The 25205-nt window shown below is 26.4% G+C and overlaps 1 protein-coding gene and 1 long non-coding RNA gene across 3 annotated transcripts; one reads left to right on the top strand and one right to left on the bottom strand.

Annotated features, from left to right (window-relative positions):
- Positions 1-1043: 1043 nt before the first annotated feature.
- On the top strand, positions 1044-3061 carry LOC135266955 (uncharacterized). Of its 2 annotated transcripts, none has more exons than XR_010335180.1 (2): positions 1044-1812; positions 1862-3061. XR_010335180.1 is itself a non-coding variant. In XM_064358447.1 (2 exons), exons 1-2 carry the CDS (start codon positions 1050-1052, stop codon positions 2106-2108), a joined length of 1005 nt encoding a protein of 334 aa, XP_064214517.1. In that variant the 5' UTR covers positions 1044-1049; the 3' UTR covers positions 2109-3061. The 2 variants fall into 2 exon arrangements, 1 of the variants encoding a protein (XP_064214517.1); XM_064358447.1 differs by having other exon boundaries at positions 1867-3061.
- A 1091-nt stretch (positions 3062-4152) lies between these two features.
- LOC135266956 (uncharacterized) lies at positions 4153-4954 on the bottom strand. Its single transcript, XR_010335181.1, has 2 exons — positions 4710-4954; positions 4153-4661 (listed from the first exon to the last, which is right to left on the bottom strand). It is a non-coding gene; the product is annotated as an uncharacterized LOC135266956 (long non-coding RNA).
- Positions 4955-25205: the final 20251 nt, after the last annotated feature.

The raw sequence follows: 25205 nt of genomic DNA, 5'->3' as shown, positions 1-25205 counted from the left end.
GTTTAAACTGTAACATAAGTCGTTTTTATAAAACGAACTAAGACGTTTGGCATCTGTTTAGTGAAAGTTTTCTCGTTTGGGGGCATAAAATCGTTTGAAATTAAGAGTTCACAGTTTGGATTAAAACCAATGATTTTCGTTTATTCATTGTTACAAACAAGAAACCTTACATCAAAGAAACTGAAAACCTCTTATTCAGGCCCAGAAAATCAAATTACGTTTCAGTCTGGACACAAATTGCTTATTTTAGACGATTCTTTCTTTTGAACACGAAAACTTACATTAAAAAACTTACGTCTTATTCTGGCTCAAAACTGCAAATTATGTATTACTTTGGATAAAAGCACTTTATCCTGATTACTCCTTTGCTTAGAATAGAGCAAACTTGTAGTATAAAGCTTAATGAAAACTTTAAATTTCGTCTCAAAGATATAATTTACGTTTAGTTTTGACCAGAACTGTTAATTTCAAACGATTTTATGCCCCCAAACGAGAAAACTTTCACTAAACAGATGCCAAACGTCTTAGTTCGTTTTATATAAACGACATGTTACAGTATAAACAAATAATTATTTTCGTTGTTGTGTCAAAATAATTTATTTCGAATGATTCAATGGAGCGAAACGAGTAAACTTTTATAGTACAGATGCAAAATACCATATTACCACATAAATCGTTATTTTAAAGCAAAGTATTAGCTTTTGCACTTGTTCAATTTTTTTTTTCAAAGCTATAACGTAATTTGTTTTTTTGAGCTTGAATATAAAGTTTTCATTACGTTTTATAGTAGTTTACTCTACTCTAAGCATAGAATCAAACAGAGTAATCCGCTTTTGTTAAAACTGATACATAATTTGCTCTTATTTTCAAGAATAAGACATTTTCAATATGTTTGATAAAATTTTTCTTGTTTATAGCAAGGAATCGTTTAAAATAAGCTGTATTTGCCTAAACTGATACGTAATTCGATATTTGTGCATGGATACCATGTTTTCAGTTTCTTTGACGTGAAATTTCTTGTTGCAAAAGGTAATATCATTGCGAGCGCGATGTCTGACGGTGCAGACGCATCCGGGCAGGCTCTCTGCAAGAAATGTAAAAAGCAAACTAACAGTGGCCCCAAATGTATTACATGTGGAGCCAATTATCATACAAGTTGTGCTAAGCTTATAAAAAAAGCCAAGTTTATAAACGATAACGAAGTTAACTGTTGTGCTGTGAGTGATACCGGCGAAATTAGTGATTGCGAATCTCTTGCTCAAAGTGAAGATACGTTTAGCTCCCTCAGGAACGAAATCAAGTACCTCAAGACAATTATCGATCACAAAGATGTAATCATCAAGGAATTAGATGAAAAAATCCACCTTCTTAAAGTCAATGCAGCGCTCATAGAGGTAATCGAAGGCCAACTTAAAAACGATCGCGATAATGGAAGAGAAGTTCGCGAAAAAGTGAATGCAGGTAAACAAGCCTGGCTTATCAACAGCGATGAACCTCCGAAAGTACCTTTCAACTTGCAACGTCCTGCGACGATGATGGATAAGGGTTTGCCAAATTCCAAAAACCTGACAAAAAATAGGGACAGAACATTTCCTCCCACATTACAAGTAACAATTCCTTCAACTTCCGGAGTCTCTACTGCTGATACCAACACAAAAACGCCGCAGAGTGATAAAGAGGACGGCTTCATTCTGGTCCAAAACAAAAAAAAGAAGGCATCCGCGTCTACCAAAGTGGCCCCACAGAGCTTACAAGCAACTAAACCGATCTCGGGAGCTTCTAGAAAAAAACCAATGATTGGCTCATCAGCCAGTACTGTTTTAAAAAGCGTTCCTAAATCAGCTCATCTTCACTTGTCTAGATTAGATCCGGACACCAAGGTCGAGAATATCCTGGACTATATCAAGCCCCATGTGTCCATAGCAAACTGCGAAAGACTACAATCGAAAAATCCAACCCTATACTCGTCATTCAAGCTATCTGTGCCACTAGGAGAACTTGAGCAAGTCATGAATTCTTCCATCTGGCCCTGTGGAGTTACTATAAATCGTTTTTTCTTCAGGCGCCCCCAAAACAACAATCCACCAAACCAGAGTGTAGTGGCGTAACTGTGTTAAATTTATATCACCTTAATATTCAAAGCTTAAAAAACAAAATTTTAGATCTAGAAGCCTTTTTGCTGTCCGATGGCCCTTTTGAAGTACTATGTATCAATGAGCATTGGATGGCGGCTAATGAAATCGAGGTTCTTAAATTAGGAAATTATTGTACAGTTTCTAGCTTTTGCAGAACTTTGCGCTATCATGGTGGAGTAAGTATTTTTGTTCATAATTCCATGACTCATTGCAAATCTTTGAGTTTTGATAGTATTGAGTTTGATTTTGAAGTTTCTGGATGTTTATTAAATGACAACTTAAATGTAGTTACATTGTATCGTTCACCTTCGGGGAATTTTGATGTTTTTCTGAAAAAATTAAATTTAATGCTTTCGTCTTTAACCAAAACCAATAATAAAATTATTGTAACAGGCGATTTCAATGTGAAATTTGGCACTTCGGATAAGCTTGCTGTTGCTTTGGTTAATACATTTCTTTCATATGGTTTATACTCAACTGTTTTTACTCCAACTCGAGGAAATTCCTGCCTAGATAACATTTTCACTAACTTTCAAATCAATGATTATCAAGTAACAACTCATGATCCAGGATTATCTGATCATTGTGGTGTATGTATGAGTGTCTTTGTTCCTACTTCGTCTCTAGTGGCAAATGAAAGTTCTAATACCAAATATAGACCTATAACTGCTTTAGGATTATTCCACCTATATAACTTTATTGAAAATATCAACTGGGATTTTATCAACAATACTAACAATGATGTTGAAGACTTATTTACTCAATTTAACAGTATTCTAGTACATTATGTATCTATTTGTTTTCCTGAAAAAATTTTATCCACTCGAGCATCAAAAAATTGGTTTAATGACAATTTGCGATCTTTACGTAACATGCAAACTCTGCTTTTTCAACTTCAAAACAAACAGATTATTGATAAAGAGGTTTACACTGATTTTAGAAAATTCTATCGCAGTGAAATTGCAAAAGCTATAGTTAAATTTCATGATAACATGATCAACAACGTCCCTAACAAACAAAAAGCATTGTGGGATATTGTCAACACAAAGAGAAAAAATTCTGTTAAATTGCCTACGAATCTGTCGCCTGACACTATCAATAACTATTTCACTAACATTGCTGCCAATACAATTAACGCGTTACCCAAAACATCAAATATTTTAACATCGTTTGAAACTGACTCTCGATTTTCTTTCCATGAAGTTACTTATAATGAAGTTAGGGATGCCATTAATCATTTGAAGAAATCTAATAGTTGTGATGCCTACAATATTAGTTCAAAAATTCTAAAATCGTTAGTAAATCTTATAGTTATTCCTTTGACTAAAATCATTAATAGGTGTATTAGAGAAAGTATATTTCCAGCAGTTCTAAAAACTTCCAAAGTTGTACCGGTTTTTAAGAAAGGAGATCCGAATGACATCAGTAATTATAGACCTATTTCTCTAGTGCCTATCTTAGCAAAGGTTTTTGAGTTTATTTTAAAAAAGCAAATCAACTCGTATTTTGAGAATAATAGTCTCTACTCGCAGTTCCAATTTGGTTTTAGATGCAATCACTCAACATCCCTAGCTATTAACTACCTTAGTGAAAAAATTTTGTCTAGTTTTGAAAATAAGGAAAATACCTATGTTTGCTGTTTGGACTTAACAAAAGCATTTGATTGTGTTGAGCATGGTATATTGTTACAAAAATTAAAATCATATGGATTCTGTGTCAGAAGTATTAGTTTGATGAATTCATACTTAATAAATAGATGTCAGTTCGTTTCTGCTCACAATATTAATTCCAATAAAATGGAAATTAAATTTGGTGTACCGCAAGGATCGGTCCTAGGACCGACTCTATTTCTCATCTTTATAAATGACCTGCCACTTTCTATTAAAGATACTAATTTCTTACTGTTTGCTGACGACACCACTATCTATAGCGCTTTTGATTTAAAAGAGGCTCTGGATCACATAAAAACTTGTGTTGAAACCAAAATTAAAGACTGGTTTATTGGTAACAAACTTACCGTTAATTGTGCCAAAACTCAAGAAATTATTTTTTCCTTAAACAAATCATTTATTACCCCTTCTTATATTAAGCTGTTAGGTGTTTTTCTGGATTGTGGATTGACTTGGGAAACTCATTGCGACTACTTAGTTACTAAACTTTCTAAAAAATTGTTCTTGTTTAGGCAGTTGGTATCTACCTTATCGACTAAAACTTTATTATCAGTTTATCATGCCATATTTCACAGTGTTCTTTCATATGCCATCCTTGCTTGGGGTCATTCGCCACATACAGCTAAATTATTCAAAATACAAAGAAAATGTATCAGAATTATTGCTGGCTGTCACTATCAGAGTGACTGTCGTCAATATTTCAGAAACTTCAAAATTTTAACGGTTCCCTGCACTTATATTTTGCAATGTCTTCTATATACTCATCAAAACTTAAACAAATATGATTCGTTTGATCATACATACTCCACCAGATTCCGGCATTTACTCAGACCAAATTTTCTGCGATTATCACGTACTAGAAACAGCACAAGTTATTACTGTATTAAATTATTTAACATGTTACCTGACACCTATAAAAACCTCGAGTTCAAGGCTTTTAAAAACTGTGTTAAATCTTTCCTGCTACAAGAGGCATTTTACTCTGTTGATGAATTCAGTAATTATTTTTGTAAAATGTCATCTTAACTAAGTTTTCTTATATAATTATTATTATCTGCTTTTGTAAACGGTTAAAGTGTATTTTCTTGTTTTCTCTTCTTTTCTTGGTGACGTATGTAAGATACTTTGTATTTATAACATCAATAAAACATTATCATCATTATCATCATCATAATAATTTGCTTTAAAACAACGCTTTATATGGTAATATGTGGTTTTGCATCTGCCCCATAAAAGTTCATTAGTTTCGAATCATAAAATCGTTTGAAATAAACAGTGCTGGTCAAAACTATAACGTAAATTATTTCTTTGAGACGAAATTTAAAGTTTTCATTAAGTTTTATACAAGTTTACTCTATTCTAAGTAAAGGAGTAATCAGGATAAATTGCTTTTATCTAGGGTAATATATAATTTGCAGTTTTCAGCCAGAATAAGACGTTTTTAATCTTTTTAATGTAAGTTTTCGTGTTCAAAACAAAGGATCGTCTAAAATAAGCAGTTTTTGTCCAGACTGAAACGTAATTCGAATTTCTGTACCTAAATAAGGGGTTTTCAGTTTCTTTGATGTAAGGTTTCTTGTTTGTAACAATGAATTAACAAAAATAATTGGTTTTTATCCAAACTGTGGCATGAATCAGCTTTAAGACTATAACGCAAATCTTTTGTTTTGTGCTAAAATAAGACGTTTTTAGTCAGTTTGATATAAGTTTTCTTGTTCAAAGCAAAATATTGTCGAAAATCAACCGTTTTGTCTAAACTGATACAAAATTCGGTGGTTTGTGTCCGAATACAAAGTTTTCAGATTCTTTAATGTTAGGTTTGCTGCTTCTAACAAAGAATCAACGAAAATATTTTGTTTTAATACAAACTGCAATATAAAATGTCTTTATAGAACAAAACATGATGTTTGGCATCTGTTTAATAAAAATTTACTCGTTTGGAAGCATAGAATTATTCCAAATAAGCTATTCTCGTCGAAACTATAATGTAATTAGTATTTTGTGCTAGAATACAGCGTTTTTGTCAGATTTATTAAAAATTTTGTCTATTTTAAGCAATGAAACGAATAGGATTAGCTGCCTTTATCCAAAGTGATACATAAATTGCTCTTTTAGGCCAGATTAATACGTTTTTAGTCTGTTCGATGTAAGTTTTCTTGTTCAAAGCAAAAGATCGTCTAAAATAAGCCGTTTTTGTTTAAACTGATAAATAATTCAGAATGAGACTCAACAAAAATAATTTGTTTTAATCCAAACTGATACTTTTTGACCTTATAAGAGTCCTATAAGTGTCCGAGATACGCCGTTCTCGTCAAGTCTATAACGTAATTCGTTTTTTTGTGACAGAATACGACGTTTTCTGTCTGTTTAATATAAGTTTTTAATAATAATAATAATAACAATAATAATAATTATAATAATAATAATAATAATAATAATAATAATAATAATAATAGTAATAATAATAATAATATTAATAATAATAATAATGAAAATAATAATAGTAATAAAAGTAAGCTTAGTTTTCTAAGCAAAAATGAAGCTTATTTTGTGTGTTATATGAGCGTTTTTTCATTTCTATGCAAGAAATCATCTGTGATCTGTGTTTTTAGGCAAGAAATTGTCTAAAATTAATAACTCATTTTAAAACTGGTATAAAAACATTTACTATACAAAAGTTAATAATAATAATAATAATAATAATAATAATAATAATAATAATAATAATAATAATAATAATAATAATAATAATAATAATAATAATAATAATAATAATAATAATAATAATAATAATAATAATAATAATAATAGTAATAATAATAATAGTAATAAAAGTAAGCTTAGTTTTCTAAGCAAAAATGAAGCTTATTTTATGTGTTATATGAGCGTTTACTCATTTCTATGCAAGAAATAATCTGTGATCTGTGTTTTTAGGCAAGAAATTGAATAAAATTAATAACTCATTTTAAAACTGGTATAAAAACATTTACTATACAAAAGTTAATAATAATAATAATAACAATAATGATAATAATAATAATAATAATAATAATAATAATAATAATAATAATAATAATAATAATGATAATAATGAATTTCTTTCTAAATTAAAGCTTAGTTTTTCTAAGCAAAAATGATGCTTATTTTGTGTTATTTGAGCGTTTTCTCATTTCTATGCAAGAGATCATCTGTGATCTGTGTTTTTAGACAAGAAATTGTCTAAAATTAATAACTCATTTTAAAACTGGTATAAAAACATTTACTATACAAAAGTTATAATCGGTTTTTAATAATAATTATATTAATAATAATAATAATAATAATAATAATAATAATAATAATAATAATAATAATAATAATAATAATAATAATAATAGTAATAGTAATATTAAAAATAATAGTAATAATAATAATAATAATAATAATAATAATAATAATAATAATAGTAATAGTAACATAAGTAATAATAATAATAATACTTTTAATAAGGAAAAATGGAGCTTATTTTGTGTGTTACATGAGCGTTTTCTCATTTCTATGCAAAAGATCATGTGTGATCTGTGTTTTTAGGCAATCTATGCCATTTTATAGTTTTTAATATTTAACAAATATTTGCTTTAAAATAAAATGTTTGAAAAACTGAAATTAAACTAAATTAATTGTGTCTAACACTTTAGTAGAGGAAAAAGGAGGAGACATAAAAGTCACTAAAGTCTTAGAGTTGTCTTTAGTCGTCATATTAATAACAATAACATTTATAATAACAATACTAGTAGTACTAAATTTGCTTATATGCAAGCGCTTAATTAAGGTAACAGTTTTTTTGTTTATTGCTTATATCTCGAAAACAGTTACTCCTATCAATTTTTACTTTTTCACCAAAATTAAAGGTGATAAAATTTCCTACAAAATAGTTATTGGCATTTTTCATGTAGAACTAACCATAAGCGAGATATAAGTTTCAAAATAATTAATAATTAAAAAAAAGTGTTTTAACAGAAAATGTCTTGTGATTTAAAATACACTTAATTTATTGGGTTTAATACTTTATTAGAAGAAAAAGGAGGTGACATAAAAGTCACTGAAGTCTTTAGAGTCGTTTTTAAATGCTGCATTTTTGTCTTCGTCTCAAACATTGAAAACTGAATTACATTTTTGTTCAGTAACAGTTACAGTTTTCTTATTGGTTTTTTGCTTATATCTCGAAAACAGTTGCTCCTATCAAATTTTATCTTTTTTTCAAAATTAAAGCTGATTAAATTTCCAACAAAATAGTTATTTGCATTTTTCTTGTAGGACCAAGCATAAGCGAGTTATAGAGATGGATATAAATAATATTTAACAAAAATTTGCTTTAAAATAAAATGTTTGAAATACTGAAATTAAACTAAATTAATTGTGTCTAACACTTTAGTAGAGGAAAAAGAAGAAGACATAAAAGTCACTAAAGGTTTCAGAGTCGTCTTTAATCGTCATATTAATAACAATAACATTAATAATAATAATACTAATAGTACTAAATTTGCTTATACGCAAACGCTTAATTAAGTTAACAGTTTTTTGGTTTCTTGCTTATATCTCGAAAACAGTTACTACTATTAATTTTTATCTTTTTACTAAAATTAAAGCTGATAAAATTTCCTACAAAATAGTAATTTGCATTTTTCATGTAGGACTAACCATAAGCGAGATATAAGTTTGAAAATAACTAATATTTAAAAAAAAGTGCTTTAACAGAAAATGTCTTGTGATTTAAAATACACTTAATTTATTGAGTCCAATACTTTATTAGAAGAAAAAAAAGGTGACATAAAAGTCACTGAAGTCTTCAGAGTCGATTTTAAATGCTGCATTTTCGTCTTCGTCTCAAACATTGAAAACTGAATTACATTTTTGTTCAGTAACAGTTACAGTTTTCTTATTGGTTTTTTGCTTATATCTCGAAAACTGTTACTCCTATCAATTTTTATCTTTCTTTTAAAATTAAAGCTGATAAAATTTCCAACAAAATCGTTATTTGCATTTTTCTTGTAGGACCAACAATAAGCGAGTTATAGAGTTGGATATAAATAATCTTTAACAAAAATTTGCTTTAAAATAAAATGTTTGAAAAACCGATATTAAACTAAATTAATTGGGTCTAACACTTTAGTAGAGGAAAAAGGAGAAGACATAAAGTCACCAAAGTCTTCAGAGTTGTTTTTAGTACTAAATTTGCTTATATGCAAGCGCTTAATTAAGGTAACAGAAAGGTCACTGAAGTTTTTTGAGTCGTTTGTAAATGATGCATTTTCGTCTTCGTCTCAAACATTGAAAACTGAATAACATTTTTGTTCAGTAACTGTAACAGTTTTCACTTTGGTTTTTTGCTTATATCTCGAAAACGTTTACTCTTATCAATTTTTATCTTTCTTTCAAAATTAAAGCTGATAAAATTTCCTACAAAATAGTTAATTGCATTTTACATGTAGGACTAACCATAAGCGAGATATAAGTTTGATAATAATTAATATTTAAAAAAAAAGTGCTTTCAGAGAAAATGCCTTGTGATTTAAAAAAAAACATTTACCATACAAAAGTTATAATCGGTTTTTAATAATAATAATAATAATAGTAATAAAAGTAATAATAATAATAATAATAATAATAATAATAATACTTATAATATTGAATTTCTTTCTAAATTAAAGCTTAGTTTTTCTAAGGAAAAATGAAGCTTATTTTGTGTTATCTAAGCGTTTTCTCATTTCGATGCAAGAGATCATCTGTGATCTGTGTTTTTAGGCAAGAAATTGTCTAAAATTAAAAACTCATTTTAAAACTGGTATAAAAACATTTACTATACAAAAGTTATAGTCGGTTTTTAATAATAATAATATTAATAATTATTTTAATATTAATTTAGTTTAATTTCGGTTTTTAAAACATTTTATTTTATATCAAATTTTTGTTAAAGATTATTTATATCCAACTCTATAACTCGCTTATAGTTGGTCCTACAAAAAAATGCAAAAAACTATTTTGTCAAAAATTTTATCAGCTTTAATTTTGAAGGAAAGATAAAAATTGATAGGAGTAACTGTTTTCGAGATATAAGCAAAAAACCAAAGTGAAAACTGTAACAGTTACTAAACAAAAATGTAATTCAGTATTTAATGTTTGAGACGAAGACGAAAATGCTGCATTTACTGTCACCTCCTTTTTCTTCTAATTAAGTATTGGACCCAATAAATTAAGTGTATTTTAAATCACAAGACATTTTCTGTTAAAGCACATTTTTTTAATTATTAATTATTTTCAAACTTATATCTTGCTTATGGTAGTTCTACATGAAAAATGCAAATAACGATTTTGAAGGAAATTTTATCAGCTTTAATTTTGGTGAAAAGGTAAAAACTGATAGGAGTAACTGTTTTCGAGATATAAGCAAACAACAAAAAAACTGTTACCTTAATTAAGCGCTTGCATATAAGCAAATTTAGTACTAATAGTATGGTTATTATTAATGTTATTGTTATTAATATGACGACTAAAGACGATTCTGAAGACTTTAGTGACTTTTATGTCTCTTCCTTTTTCCTCTACTAAAGTGTTAGACACAATTAATTTAGTTTAATTTCGGTTTTTCAAACATTTTATTTTAAAGCAAATTTTTGTTTAATATTATTTATATCACACTCTATAACTTGCTTATTCTTGGTCCTACAAGAAAAATGTAAATAACTATTTTGGTGTTTTTGAGATATAAGCAAAAAACCAAAGTGAAAACTGTTACAGTTACTTAACAAAAATGTAATTCAGTTTTCAATGTTTGAGACGAAGACGAAAATGCAGCATTTAAAAACGACTCTGAAGACTTCAGTGACTTTTATGCCTCCTCCTTTTTCTTCTAATAAAGTATTGGACCCATTAAATTAAGTGTATTTTAAATCACAAGACATTTTCTGTTAAAGCACTTTTTTTTTAAATATTAATTATTTTCAAACTTATATCTCGCTTATGGTTAGTCCTACATGAAAAATGCAAATTACTATTTTGTACAAAATTTTATCAGCTTGCTTTAATTTTAGTAAAAATTTAAAAATTGATAGGAGTAACTGTTTTCGAGATATAAGCAAGAAAACAAAAAGCTGTTACTTTAATTAAGCGCTTGCATATAAGCAAATTTAGTAATATTAGTATTATTATTATTAATGTTATTGTTATTAATATGACGACTAAAAACGACTCTCAAGACTTTGGTGACTTTTATGTCTTCTCCTTTTACCTCTACTAAAGTGTTAGTCTTAGTTTAGTTTAATTTCGGTTTTTTAAACATTTTATTTTAAAGCAAATTTTTGTTAAAGATTATTTATATCCAACTCTATAACTCGCTTATGGTTGGTCCTACAAAAAAATGCAAATAACTATTTTGTAGGAAATTTTATCAGCTTTAATTTTGAAAAAAAGATAAAAATTGATAGAAGTAACTGTTTTCGAGATATAAGCAAGAAACCAAAAAACAGTTACCTTAATTAAGCGTTTGCATATAAGCAAATTTAGTACTATTAGTATTATTATTATTAATGTTATTGTTATTAATATGACGACTAAAGACGACTCTGAAACATTTAGTGACTTTTATGTCTTCTCCTTTTTCCTCTACTAAAGTGTTAGACACAATTAATTTAGTTTAATTCCGGTTTTTCAAGCATTTTATTTTAAAGCAAATTTTTGTTAAATATTATTTATATCCAACTCTATAACTCGTTTATGCTTGGTCCTACAAGAAAAATGTAAATAACTATTTTGTTGGAAATTTTATCAGCTTTAATTTTGAAAGAAAGATAAAATTTGATAGGAGTAACAGTTTTCGAGATATAAGCAAAAAACCAATAAGAAAACTGTAACTGTTACTGAACAAAAATGTAATTCAGTTTTCAATGTTTGAGACGAAGACAAAAATGCAGCATTTAAAAACGACTCTGAAGACTTCAGTGACTTTTATGTTACCTCCTTTTCCTTCTAATAAAGTATTGGACCCAATAAATTAAGTGTATTTTAAATCACAAGACATTTTCTGTTAAAACACTTTTTTTTAATTATTAATTATTTTCAAACTTATATCTCGCTTATGGTTAGTTCTACATGAAAAATGCAAATAACTATTTTGTAGGAAATTTTATCACCTTTAATTTTGGTGAAAAAGTAAAAATTGTTAGGCGTAACTGTTTTCGAGATATAAGCAAAAAACAAAAAAACTGTTACCTTAAGTAAGCGCTTGCATATAAGCAAATTTAGTACTACTAGTATTGTTATTATAAATGTTATTGTTATTAATATGACGACTAAAGACAACTCTAAGACTTTAGTGACTTTTATGTCTCCTCCTTTTTCCTCTACTAAAGTGTTAGACACAATTAATTTAGTTTAATTTCAGTTTTTCAAACATTTTATTTTAAAGCAAATTTTTGTTAAATATTAAAAACTATAAAATGGGTTAGATTGCCTAAAAACACAGATCACACATGATCTTTTGCATAGAAATGAGAAAACGCTCATGTAACACACAAAATAAGCTCCATTTTTCCTTATTAAAAGTATTATTATTATTATTACTTATGTTACTATTACTATTATTATTATTATTATTATTATTATTACTATAATTTTTATTATTATTATTACTATTATTATTATTATTATTATTATTAATTTTATTATTATTAAAAACTGATTATAACTTTTGTATAGTAAATGTTTTTATACCAGTTTTAAAATGAGTTATTAATTTTAGACAATTTCTTGCCTAAAAACACAGATCACAGATGATTTCTTGCATAGAAATGAGAAAACGCTCATATAACACACAAAATAAGCTTCATTTTTGCTTAGAAAACTAAGCTTACTTTTATTACTATTATTATTTTCAATATTATTATTATTAATATTATTATTATTATTACTATTATTATTATTATTATTATTATTATTATTATTATTATTATTATTATTATTGTTATTATTATTATTATTAAAAACTTATATTAAACAGACAGAAAACGTCGTATTCTGACACAAAAAAACGAATTACGTTATAGACTTGACGAGATCGGCGTATCTCGGACTCTTATAGGACTCTTATAGGGTCAAAAAGTATCAGTTTGGATAAAAACAAATTATTTTTGTTGAGTCTCAGTCTGAATTGTTTATCAGTTCAAACAAAAACGGCTTATTTTAGACGATCTTTTGCTTTGAACAAGAAAACTTACATCGAACAGATTAAAAACGTATTAATCTGGCATAAAAGAGCAATTTATGTATCACTTCGGATAAAGGCAGCTAATCCTATTCGTTTTATTGCTTAAAATAGACAAAATTGTTAATAAATCTAACAAAAACGCTGTATTCTAGAACAAAATACTAATTACATTATAGTTTCGACGAGAATAGCTTATTTGGAATGATTCTATGCTTCCAAACGAGTAAATTTTTATTAAACAGATGCCAAACATCATGTTTTGTCCTATAAAGACATTTTATATTGCAGTTTGTATTAAAACAAAATATTTTCGTTGATTCTTTGTTAGAAGCAGCAAACCTAACATTAAAGAATCTGAAAACTTTGTATTCGGACACAAACCACCGAATTTTGTATCAGTTTAGACAAAAACGGTTGATTTTCGACAATATTTTGCTTTGAACAAGAAAACTTATATCAAACTGACTAAAAACGTCATATTTTAGCACAAAACAAAAGATTTGCGTAATAGTCTTAACGAGAGCAGTTAATTTCAAACGGTTCTATGCTTTGAAACGAGTAAACTATCACTGTACAGAGGAAAAACATCTTATTTCGCCTTTTAAAAACGATTCATGCCACAGTTTGGATAAAAACCAATTATTTTCGTTAATTCATTGTTACAAACATGAAACCTTACATCAAAGTAACTGAAAACCCCTTATTCAGGCACAGAATTTGTTTTGAATACAAAAACTTACATTAAAAAGATTAAAAACGTCTTATTCTGGCTGAAAACTGCAAATTATATATTACTCTAGATAAAAGCAATTTATCCTGATTACTCCTTTACTTAGAATAGAGTAAACTTGTATAAAACTTAATAAAAATTTTAAATTTCGTCTCAAAGAAATAATTTACGTTATAGTTTTGACCAGCACTGTTTATTTCAAACGATTTTATGATTCGAAACTAATGAACTTTTATGGGGCGGATGCAAAACCACATATTACAATATAAAGCGTTGTTTTAAAGCAAATTATTACCTTTTGCAACAAGAAATTTCACGTCAAAGAAACTGAAAACATCGTATCCATGCACAAATATCGAATTACGTATCAGTTTAGGCAAATACAGCTTATTTTAAACGATTCCTTGCTATAAACAAGAAAAATTTTATCAAACATATTGAAAATGTCTTATTCTCGAAAATAAGAGCAAATTATGTATCAGTTTTAACAAAAGCGGATTACTCTGTTTGATTCTATGCTTAGAGTAGAGTAAACTACTATAAAACGTAATGAAAACTCTATATTCAAGCTCAAAAGAACAAATTACGTTATAGTTTTGACAAAAAAAAATTATTTCGGACGACTACATACTTCGAAGTAAGCAAACTTTAATTGAACAAGTGCAAAAGCTAATACTTTGCTTTAAAATAACGATTTATGTGGTAATATGGTATTTTGCATCTGTCCTATAAAAGTTTACTCGTTTCGCTCCATTGAATCATTCGAAATAAATTATTTTGACACAACAACAACAAAAATAATTTGTTTTTGTTTAAACTGTAACATAAGTCGTTTTTATAAAACGAACTAAGACGTTTGGCATTTGTTTAGTGAAAGTTTTCTCGTTTGGGGGCATAAAATCGTTTGAAATTAACAGTTCTGGTCAAAACTATAACGTAAATTATTTCTTTGAGACGAAATTTAAAGTTTTCATTAAGTTTTATACAAGTTTGCTCTATTCTAAGCAAAGGAGTAATCAGGATAAACTGCTTTTATCCAAAGTAATACATAATTTGCAGTTTTGAGCCAGAATAAGACGTTTTTAATCTTTTTAATGTAAGTTTTCGTGTTCAAAAGAAAGAATCGTCTAAAATAAGCAATTTGTGTCCAGACTGAAACGTAATTTGATTTTCTGGGCTTGAATAAAAGGTTTTCAGTTTCTTTGATGTAAGGTTTGTAACAATGAATAAACGAAAATCATTGGTTTTAATCCAAACTGTGACATAAATCGTTTTTTAAAGGCGAAATCAGACGTTTTGCCTCTGTTCAGTGAAAGTATACTGGTTTCAAAGCATAGAATCGTTTGAAATTAACAGTTCTCGTCAAGACTATAACGCAAATCTTTAAAGTAATACAAAGAAATAATTTACGTTATAGTTTTGACCAGAACTGTTAATTTCAAACGATTTTATGCCCCCAAACGAGAAAACTTTTACTAAACAGATGCCAAACGTCTTAGTTCGTTTTATAAAAGCGACTTATGTTACAGTTTAAACAAAAACAAATTATTTGTGTTGTTGTTGTGTCAAAATAATTTATTTCTAATGATTCAATGGAGCGAAACGAGTAAACTTTTATAGGACAGATGCAAAATACCATATTACCACATAAATCATTATTTTAAAGCAAAGTATTAGCTTTTGCACATGTTCAATTAAAGTTTGCTTACTTCGAAGTATGTAATCGTCCGAAATATTTTTTTTTGTCAAAACTATAACGTAAATTGTTCTTTTGAGATTGAATATAGAGTTTTCATTACGTTTTATAGTAGTTTACTCTACTCTAAGCATAGAATCAAACAGAGTAATCCGCTTTTGTTAAAACTGATACATAATTTGCTCTTATTTTCGAGAATAAGACGTTTTCAATATGCTTGATAAAATTTTTCTTGTTTATAGCAAGGAATCGTTTAAAATAAGCTGTATTTGCCTAAACTGATACGTAATTAGATATTTATGTATGGATACGAAGTTTTCAGTTTCTTTAACGTGAAATTTCTTGTTGCAAAAGGTAATACTTTGCTTTAAAACAACGCTTTATATGGTAATATGTGGTTTTGCATCTGCCCCATAAAAGTTCATTAGTTTCGAATCATAATTTCGTTTGAAATAAACAATGCTGGTCAAAACTATAACGTAAATTATTTCTTTGAGACGAAATTTAAAGTTTTTATTAAGTTTTATACAAGTTTACTCTATTCTAAGTAAAGGAGTAATCAGGATAAATTGCTTTTATCTAGAGTAATATATAATTTGCAGTTTTCAGCCAGAATAAGACGTTTTTAATCTTTTTAATGTAAGTTTTCGTGTTCAAAACAAAGGATCGTCTAAAATAAGCAGTTTTTGTCCAGACTGAAACGTAATTCGAATTTCTGTGCCTAAATAAGGGGTTTTCAGTTTCTTTGATGTAAGGTTTCTTGTTTGTAACAATGAATTAACAAAAATAATTGGTTTTTATCCAAACTGTGGCATGAATCAGCTTTAAGACTATAACGCAAATCTTTTGTTTTGTGCTAAAATAAGACGTTTTTAGTCAGTTTGATATAAGCTTTCTTGTTCAAAGCAAAATATTGTCGAAAATCAACCGTTTTTGTCTAAACTGAAACAAAATTCGGTGGTTTGTGTCCGAATACAAAGTTTTCAGATTCTTTAATGTTAGGTTTGCTTCTTCTAACAAAGAATCAACGAAAATATTTTGTTTTAATACAAACTGCAATATAAAATGTCTTTATAGGACAAAACATGATGTTTGGCATCTGTTTATTAAAAATTTACTCGTTTGGAAGCATAGAATCATTCCAAATAAGCTATTCTCGTCGAAACTATAATGTAATTAGTATTTTGTGCTAGAATACAGCGTTTTTGTTAGATTTATTAACAATTTTGTCTATTTTAAGCAATGAAACGAATAGGATTAGCTGCCTTTATCCAAAGTGATACATAAATTGCTCTTTTATGCCAGATTAATACGTTTTTAGTCTGTTCGATGTAAGTTTTCTTGTTCAAAGCAAAAGATCGTCTAAAGTAAGCCGTTTTTGTTTAAACTGATGAACAATTCAGACTGAGAGTCAACAAAAATAATTTGTTTTAATCCAAACTGATAATTTTTGACCCTATAAGAGTCCTATAAGTGTCCGAGATACGCCGTTCTCGTCAAGTCTATAACGTAATTCGTTTTTTTGTGTCAGAATACGACGTTTTCTGTCTGTTTAATATAATTTTTTAATAATAATAATAATAACAATAATAATAATAATAATAATAATAATAATAATAGTAATAATAATAATAATAATAATAATAATAATAATAATCATGATAATAATACTTATAATAATGAATTTCTTTCTAAATTAAAGCTTAGTTTTTCTAAGCAAAAATGATGCTTATTTTGTGTGTTATATGAGCGTTTTCTCATTTCTATGCAAGAGATCATCTGTGATCTGTGTTTTTAGGCAAGAAATTGAATAAAATTAATAACTCATTTTAAAACTGGTATAAAAACATTTACTATACAAAAGTTAATAATAATAATAATAATAATAATAATAATAATAATAATATTAATAATAATAATAATAATAATAATAATAATAATAATAATAATAATAATAATAGTAATAATAATAATAATAATAAAAATAATAATAATAGTAGTTGTAAAAGTAACTTAGTTTTCTAAGCCAAAATGAAGCTTATTTTGTGTTATATGAGCGTTTTCTCATTTCTATGCAAAAGATCATGTGTGATCTGTGTTATAAGTTGTGTCAGAATACGACGTTTTCTGTCTGTTTAATATAAGTTTTTAATAATAATAATAATAATAATAATAATAATAATAATAATAATAATAATAATAATAATAATAATAATAATAATAATAATAATAATAACAATAATAATAATAATAATAATAATAATAATAATAATAGTAATAGTAACAAAAGTAATAATAATAATAATACTTTTAAAAAGGAAAAATGGAGCTTATTTTGTGTGTTACATGCGTGTTTTCTCATTTTTATGCAAAAGATTATGTGTGATCTGTGTTTTTAGGCAATCTAAGCCATTTTATAGATTTTAATATTTAACAAAAATTTGCTTTAAAATAAAATGTTTGAAAAACCGAAATTAAACTAAATTAATTGTGTCTAACACTTCAGTAGAGGAAAAAGGAGGAGACATAAAAGTCACTAAAGTCTTAAAGTTGTCTTTAGTCGTCATATTAATAACAATAACATTTGTAATAAAAATACTCGTAGAACTAAATTTGCTTATATGCAAGCGCTTAATTAAGGTAACAGTTTTTTTGTTTTTTGCCTATATCTCGAAAACAGTTACTCCTATCAATTTTTACTTTTTCACCAAAATTAAAGGTGATAAAATTTCCTACAAAATAGTTATTTGCATTTTTCATGTAGAACTAACCATAAGCGAGATATAAGTTTGAAAATAATTATTAATTAAAAAAAAGTGTTTTAACAGAAAATGTCTTGTGATTTAAAATACACTTAATTTGTTGGGTCCAATACTTTATTAGAAGAAAAAGGAGGTGACATAAAAATCACTGAAGTCTTCAGAGTCGTTTTTAAATGCTGCATTTTTGACTTCGTCTCAAACATTGAAAACTGAATTACATTTTTGTTCAGTAACAGTTACAGTTTTCTTATTGGTTTTTTGCTTATATCTCGAAAACAGTTACTCCTATCAAATTTTATCTTTCTTTCAAAATTAAAGCTGATAAAATTTCCAACAAAATAGTTATTTACATTTTTCTTGTAGGACCAAGCATAAACGAGTTATAGAGTTGGATATAAATAATATTTAACAAAAATTTGCTTTAAAATAAAATGCTTGAAAAACCGGAATTAAACTAAATTAATTGTGTCTAACACTTTAGTAGAGGAAAAAGGAGAAGACATAAAAGTCACTAAATGTTTCAGAGTCCTCTTTAGTCGTCATATTAATAACAATAACATTAATAATAATAATACTAATAGTACTAAATTTGCTTATATGCAAACGCTTAATTAAGGTAACAGTTTTTTGGTTTCTTGCTAATATCTCGAAAACAGTTACTCCTATCAATTTTTATCTTTTTACTAAAATTAAAGCTGATAAAATTTCCTACAAAATAGTTATTTGCATTTTTCATGTAAGACTAACCATAAGCGAGATATATGATTGAAAATAATTAATATTTAAAAAAAAAGTGCTTTAACAGAAAATGTCTTGTGATTTAAAATACACTTAATTTATTGGGTCTAATACTTTATTAGAAGAAAAAGAAAGTGACATAAAAGTCACTGAAATCTTCAGAGTCGTTTTTAAATGCTGCAGTTTCGTCTTCGTCTCAAACATTGAAAACTGAATTATATTTTTGTTCAGTAACAGTCACAGTTTTCTTATTGGTTTTTTGCTTATATCTCGAAAACAGTTACACCTATCAATTTTCATCTTTTTTTCAAAATTAAAGCTGATAAAATTTCCTACAAAATAGTTATTTGCATTTTTCTTGTAGGACCAACCATAAGCGAGTTATAGAGTTGGATATAAATAATATTTAACAAAAACTTGCTTAAAAATAATATGTTTGAAATACTGAAATTAAACTAAATTAATTGTGTCTAACACTTTAGTAGAGAAAAAAGAAAAAGACATAAAAGTCACCAAAGTCTTCAGAATCGTTTTTAGTCGTCATATTAATAACAATAACATTAATAATAATAATACTAATAGTACTAAGTCTGCTTATATGCAAGCGCTTTATTAAGGTAACAGTTTTTTGGTTTATTGCTTATATCTCGAAAACAGTTACTCCTATCAATTTTTATCTTTTTACTAAAATTAAAGATGATAAAATTTCCTACAAAATAGTTATTTGCATTTTTCTTGTAGGACCAAGCATAAGCGAGTTATAGAGATGGATTTAAATAATATTTAACAAAAATTTGCTTTAAAATAAAATGATTGAAATACTGAAATTAAACTAAATTAATTGTGTCTAACACTTTAGTAGAGGAAAAAGAAGAAGACATAAAAGTCACTAAAGATTTCAGAGTCGTCTTTAATCGTCATATTAAAAACAATAACATTAATAATAATAATACTAATAGTACTAAATTTGCTTATATGCAAACGCTTAATTAAGTTAACAGTTTTTTGGTTTCTTGCTTATATCTCGAAAACAGTTACTCCTATCAATTTTTATCTTTTTACTAAAATTAAAGCTGATAAAATTTCCTACAAAATAGTTATTTGCATTTTTCTTGTAGGATTAAGCATAAGCGAGTTATAGAGATGGATTTAAATAATATTTATCAAAAATTTGCTTTAAAATAAAATGTTTGAAATACTAAAATTAAACTAAATTAATTGTGTCTAACACTTTAGTAGAGGAAAAAGAAGAAGACATAAAAGTCACTAAAGATTTCAGAGTCGTCTTTAATCGTCATATTAATAACAATAACATTAATAATAATAATACCAATAGTACTAAATTTGCTTATATGCAAACGCTTAATTAAGGTAACAGTGTTTTGGTTTCTTGCTTATATCTCGAAAACAGTTACTCCTATCAATTTTTTTCCTTTTACTAAAATTCAAGCTGATAAAATTTCCTACAAAATAGTTATTTGCATTTTTCTTGTAGGACCAAGCATAAGCGAGTTATAGAGATGGATTTAAATAATATTTAACAAAAATTTGCTTTAAAATAAAATGTTTGAAATACTGAAATTAAACTAAATTAATTGTGTCTAACACTTTAGTAGAGGAAAAAGAAGAAGACATAAAAGTCACTAAAGATTTCAGAGTCGTCTTTAATCGTCATATTAATAACAATAACATTAATAATAATAATACTAATAGTACTAAATTTGCTTATATGCAAACGCTTAATTAAGTTAACAGTTTTTTGGTTTCTTGCTTATATCTAGAAAACAGTTACTCCTATCAATTTTTATCTTTTTACTAAAATTAAAGCTGATAAAATTTCCAACAAAATAGTTATTTGCATTTTTCATGTAGGACTAACCATAAGCGAGATGTAAGTTTGAAAATAATCAATATTTAAAAAAAATGTGCTTTAACAGAAAATGTCTTGTGATTTAAAATACACTTAATTTATTGGGTCCAATACTTTATTAGAAAAAAAAGGAGGTGACTTAAAAGTCACTGAAGTTTTCAGAGTCGTTTTTAAATGCTGCATTTTCGTCTTCGTCTCAAACATTAAATACTGAATTACATTTTTGTTCAGTAACAGTTACAATTTTTACTTTGGTTTTTTGCTTATATCTCGAAAACAGTTACTCCTATAAATTTTTATCTTTTCTTCAAAATTAAAGCTGATAAAATTTCCTACAAAATAGTTTTTAGCATTTCTCTTGTAGGACCAAGCATAAGCGAGTTATAGAGATGGATTTAAATAATATTTAACAAAAATTTGCTTTAAAATAAAATGTTTGAAATACTGAAATTAAACTAAATTAATTGTGTCTAACACTTTAGTAGAGGAAAAAGAAGAAGACATAAAAGTCACTAAAGATTTCAGAGTCGTCTTTAATCGTCATATTAATAACAATAACATTAATAATAATAATACTAATAGTACTAAATCTGCTTATATGCAAGCGCTTTATTAAGGTAACAGTTTTTTGGTTTCTTGCTTATATCTCGAAAACAGTTACTCCTATCAATTTTTATCTTTTTACTAAAATCAAAGCTGATAAAATTTCCTACAAAATAGTTATTTGCATTTTTCTTGTAGGACCAAGCATAAGCGAGTTATAGAGATGGATTTAAATAATATTTAACAAAAATTTGCTTTAAAATAAAATGTTTGAAATACTGAAATTAAACTAAATTAATTGTGTCTAACACTTTAGTAGAGGAAAAAGAAGAAGACATAAAAGTCACTAAAGATTTCAGAGTCGTCTTTAATCGTCATATTAATAACAATAACATTAATAATAATAATACTAATAGTACTAAATTTGCTTATATGCAAACGCTTAATTAAGTTAACAGTTTTTTGGTTTCTTGCTTATATCTAGAAAACAGTTACTCCTATCAATTTTTATCTTTTTACTAAAATTAAAGCTGATAAAATTTCCAACAAAATAGTTATTTGCATTTTTCATGTAGGACTAACCATAAGCGAGATGTAAGTTTGAAAATAATCAATATTTAAAAAAAATGTGCTTTAACAGAAAATGTCTTGTGATTTAAAATACACTTAATTTATTGGGTCCAATACTTTATTAGAAAAAAAAGGAGGTGACTTAAAAGTCACTGAAGTTTTCAGAGTCGTTTTTAAATGCTGCATTTTCGTCTTCGTCTCAAACATTGAAAACTGAATTACATTTTTGTTCAGTAACGGTTACAATTTTCACTTTGGTTTTTTGCTTATATTTCGAAAACAGTTACTCCTATAAATTTTTATCTTTTCTTCAAAATTAAAGCTGATAAAATTTCCTACAAAATAGTTTTTAGCATTTCTCTTGTAGGACCAACCATAAGCGAGTTATAAAGTTGGATATAAATAATATTTAACAAAAACTTGCTTAAAAATAATATGTTTGAAATACTGAAATTAAACTAAATTAATTGTGTCTAACACTTTAGTAGAGAAAAAAGAAAAAGACATAAAAGTCACCAAAGTCTTCAGAATCGTTTTTAGTCGTCATATTGATAACAATAACATTAATAATAATAATACTAATAGTACTAAGTCTGCTTATATGCAAGCGCTTTATTAAGGTAACAGTTTTTTGGTTTCTTGCTTATATCTCGAAAACAGTTACTCCTATCAATTTTTATCTTTTTACTAAAATTAAAGCTGATAAAATTTCCTACAAAATAGGTATTTGCATTTTTCTTGTAGGACCAAGCATAAGCGAGTTATAGAGATGGATTTAAATAATATTTAACAAAAATTTGCTTTAAAATAAAATGTTTGAAATACTGAAATTAAACTAAATTAATTGTGTCTAACACTTTAGTAGAGAAAAAAGAAGAAGACATAAAAGTCACTAAAGATTTCAGAGTCGTCTTTAATCGTCATATTAAAAACAATAACATTAATAATAATAATACTAATAGTACTAAATTTGCTTATATGCAAACGCCTAATTAAGTTAACAGTTTTTTGGTTTCTTGCTTATATCTCGAAAACAGTTACTCCTATCAATTTTTATCTTTTTACTAAAATTAAAGCTGATAAAATTTCCTACAAAATAGTTATTTGCATTTTTCTTGTAGGACCAAGCATAAGCGAGTTATAGAGATGGATTTAAATAATATTTAACAAAAATTTGCTTTAAAATAAAATGTTTGAAATACTGAAATTAAACTAAATTAATTGTGTCTAACACTTTAGTAGAGGAAAAAGAAGAAGACATAAAAGTCACTAAAGATTTCAGAGTCGTCTTTAATCGTCATATTAATAACAATAACATTAATAATAATAATACCAATAGTACTAAATTTGCTTATATGCAAACGCTTAATTAAGGTAATAGTGTTGTGGTTTCTTGCTTATATCTCGAAAACAGTTACTCCTATCAATTTTTATCCTTTTACTAAAATTCAAGCTAATAAAATTTCCTACAAAATAGTTATTTGCATTTTTCTTGTAGGACCAAGCATAAGCGAGTTATAGAGATGGATTTAAATAATATTTAACAAAAATTTGCTTTAAAATAAAATGTTCGAAATACTGAAATTAAACTAAATTAATTGTGTCTAACACTTTAGTAGAGGAAAAAGAAGAAGACATAAAAGTCACTAAAGATTTCAGAGTCGTCTTTAATCGTCATATTAATAACAATAACATTAATAATAATAATACTAATAGTACTAAATTTGCTTATATGCAAACGCTTAATTAAGTTAACAGTTTTTTGGTTTCTTGCTTATATCTAGAAAACAGTTACTCCTATCAATTTTTATCTTTTTACTAAAATTAAAGCTGATAAAATTTCCAACAAAATAGTTATTTGCATTTTTCATGTAGGACTAACCATAAGCGAGATGTAAGTTTGAAAATAATCAATATTTAAAAAAAATGTGCTTTAACAGAAAATGTCTTGTGATTTAAAATACACTTAATTTATTGGGTCCAATACTTTATTAGAAAAAAAAGGAGGTGACTTAAAAGTCACTGAAGTTTTCAGAGTCGTTTTTAAATGCTGCATTTTCGTCTTCGTCTCAAACATTGAAAACTGAATTACATTTTTGTTCAGTAACGGTTACAATTTTCACTTTGGTTTTTTGCTTATATCTCGAAAACAGTTACTCCTATAAATTTTTATCTATCCTTCAAAATTGAAGCTGATAAAATTTTTTACAAAATAGTTTTTTTGCATTTTTTTTGTAGGACCAACCATAAGCGAGTTATAGAGTTGGATATAAATAATCTTTAACAAAAATTTGATATAAAATAAAATGTTTGAAAAACCGAAATTAAACTAAATTAATGTTAAAATAATTATTAATATTATTATTATTAAAAACCGACTATAACTTTTGTATAGTAAATGTTTTTATACCAGTTTTAAAATGAGTTTTTAATTTTAGACAATTTCTTGCCTAAAAACAGATCACAGATGATCTCTTGCATAGAAATGAGAAAACGCTCAGATAACACAAAATAAGCTTCATTTTTCCTTAGAAAAACTAAGCTTTAATTTAGAAAAAAATTCATTATTATAAGTATTATTATTATTATTATTAATATTATTATTATTATTATTATTATTATTATTATTATTATTATTATTATTATTATTATTATTATTATTATTATTATTATTATTATTATTATTATTATTAAAAACCGATTATAACTTTTGTATAGTAAATGTTTTTATTGTATTTTAAATCACAAGGCATTTTCTGTTAAAGCACTTTTTTTTTAAATATTAATTATTATCAAACTTATATCTCGCTTATGGTTAGTCCTACATGAAAAATGCAAATAACTATTTTGTAGGAAATTTTATCAGCTTGAATTTTAGTAAAAAGATAAAAATTGATAGGAGTAACTGTTTTCGAGATATAAGCAAGAAACCAAAACACTGTTACCTTAATTAAGCGTTTGCATATAAGCAAATTTAGTACTATTAGTATTATTATTATTAATGTTATTGTTATTAATATGACAACTAAAGACAACTCTGAAACCTTTAGTGACTTTTATGTCTTTTCCTTTTTCCTCTACTAAAGTGTTAGACCCAATTAAATTAGTTTAATTTCAGTTTTTCAAACATTTTATTTTAAAGCAAATTTTTGTTAAATATTATTTATATCCAACTCTATAACTCGCTTATGGTTGGTCCTACATGAAAAATGCAAATAACGATTTTGTAGGAAATTTTATCAGCTTTAAT

This window comes from Tribolium castaneum, chromosome 8, assembly GCF_031307605.1.
Source record: "Tribolium castaneum strain GA2 chromosome 8, icTriCast1.1, whole genome shotgun sequence".
Classification (NCBI taxonomy): Eukaryota; Metazoa; Arthropoda; class Insecta; order Coleoptera; family Tenebrionidae; genus Tribolium; species Tribolium castaneum.
The sequence above is the reverse complement of the archived record's forward strand: the minus strand, read 5'-3'. Positions and strand labels throughout refer to the sequence as shown.

Excerpts from the sequence above, each read along its gene's own strand:
- LOC135266955 (XM_064358447.1), top strand. The coding sequence starts at position 1,050 with ATGTCTGACGGTGCAGACGCATCCGGGCAGGCTCTCTGCAAGAAATGT. Across the intron at positions 1,813-1,866 it reads AATGATTGGCTCATCAGCCA|ATCCGGACACCAAGGTCGAG; the intron begins GTACTGTTTTAA and ends TGTCTAGATTAG.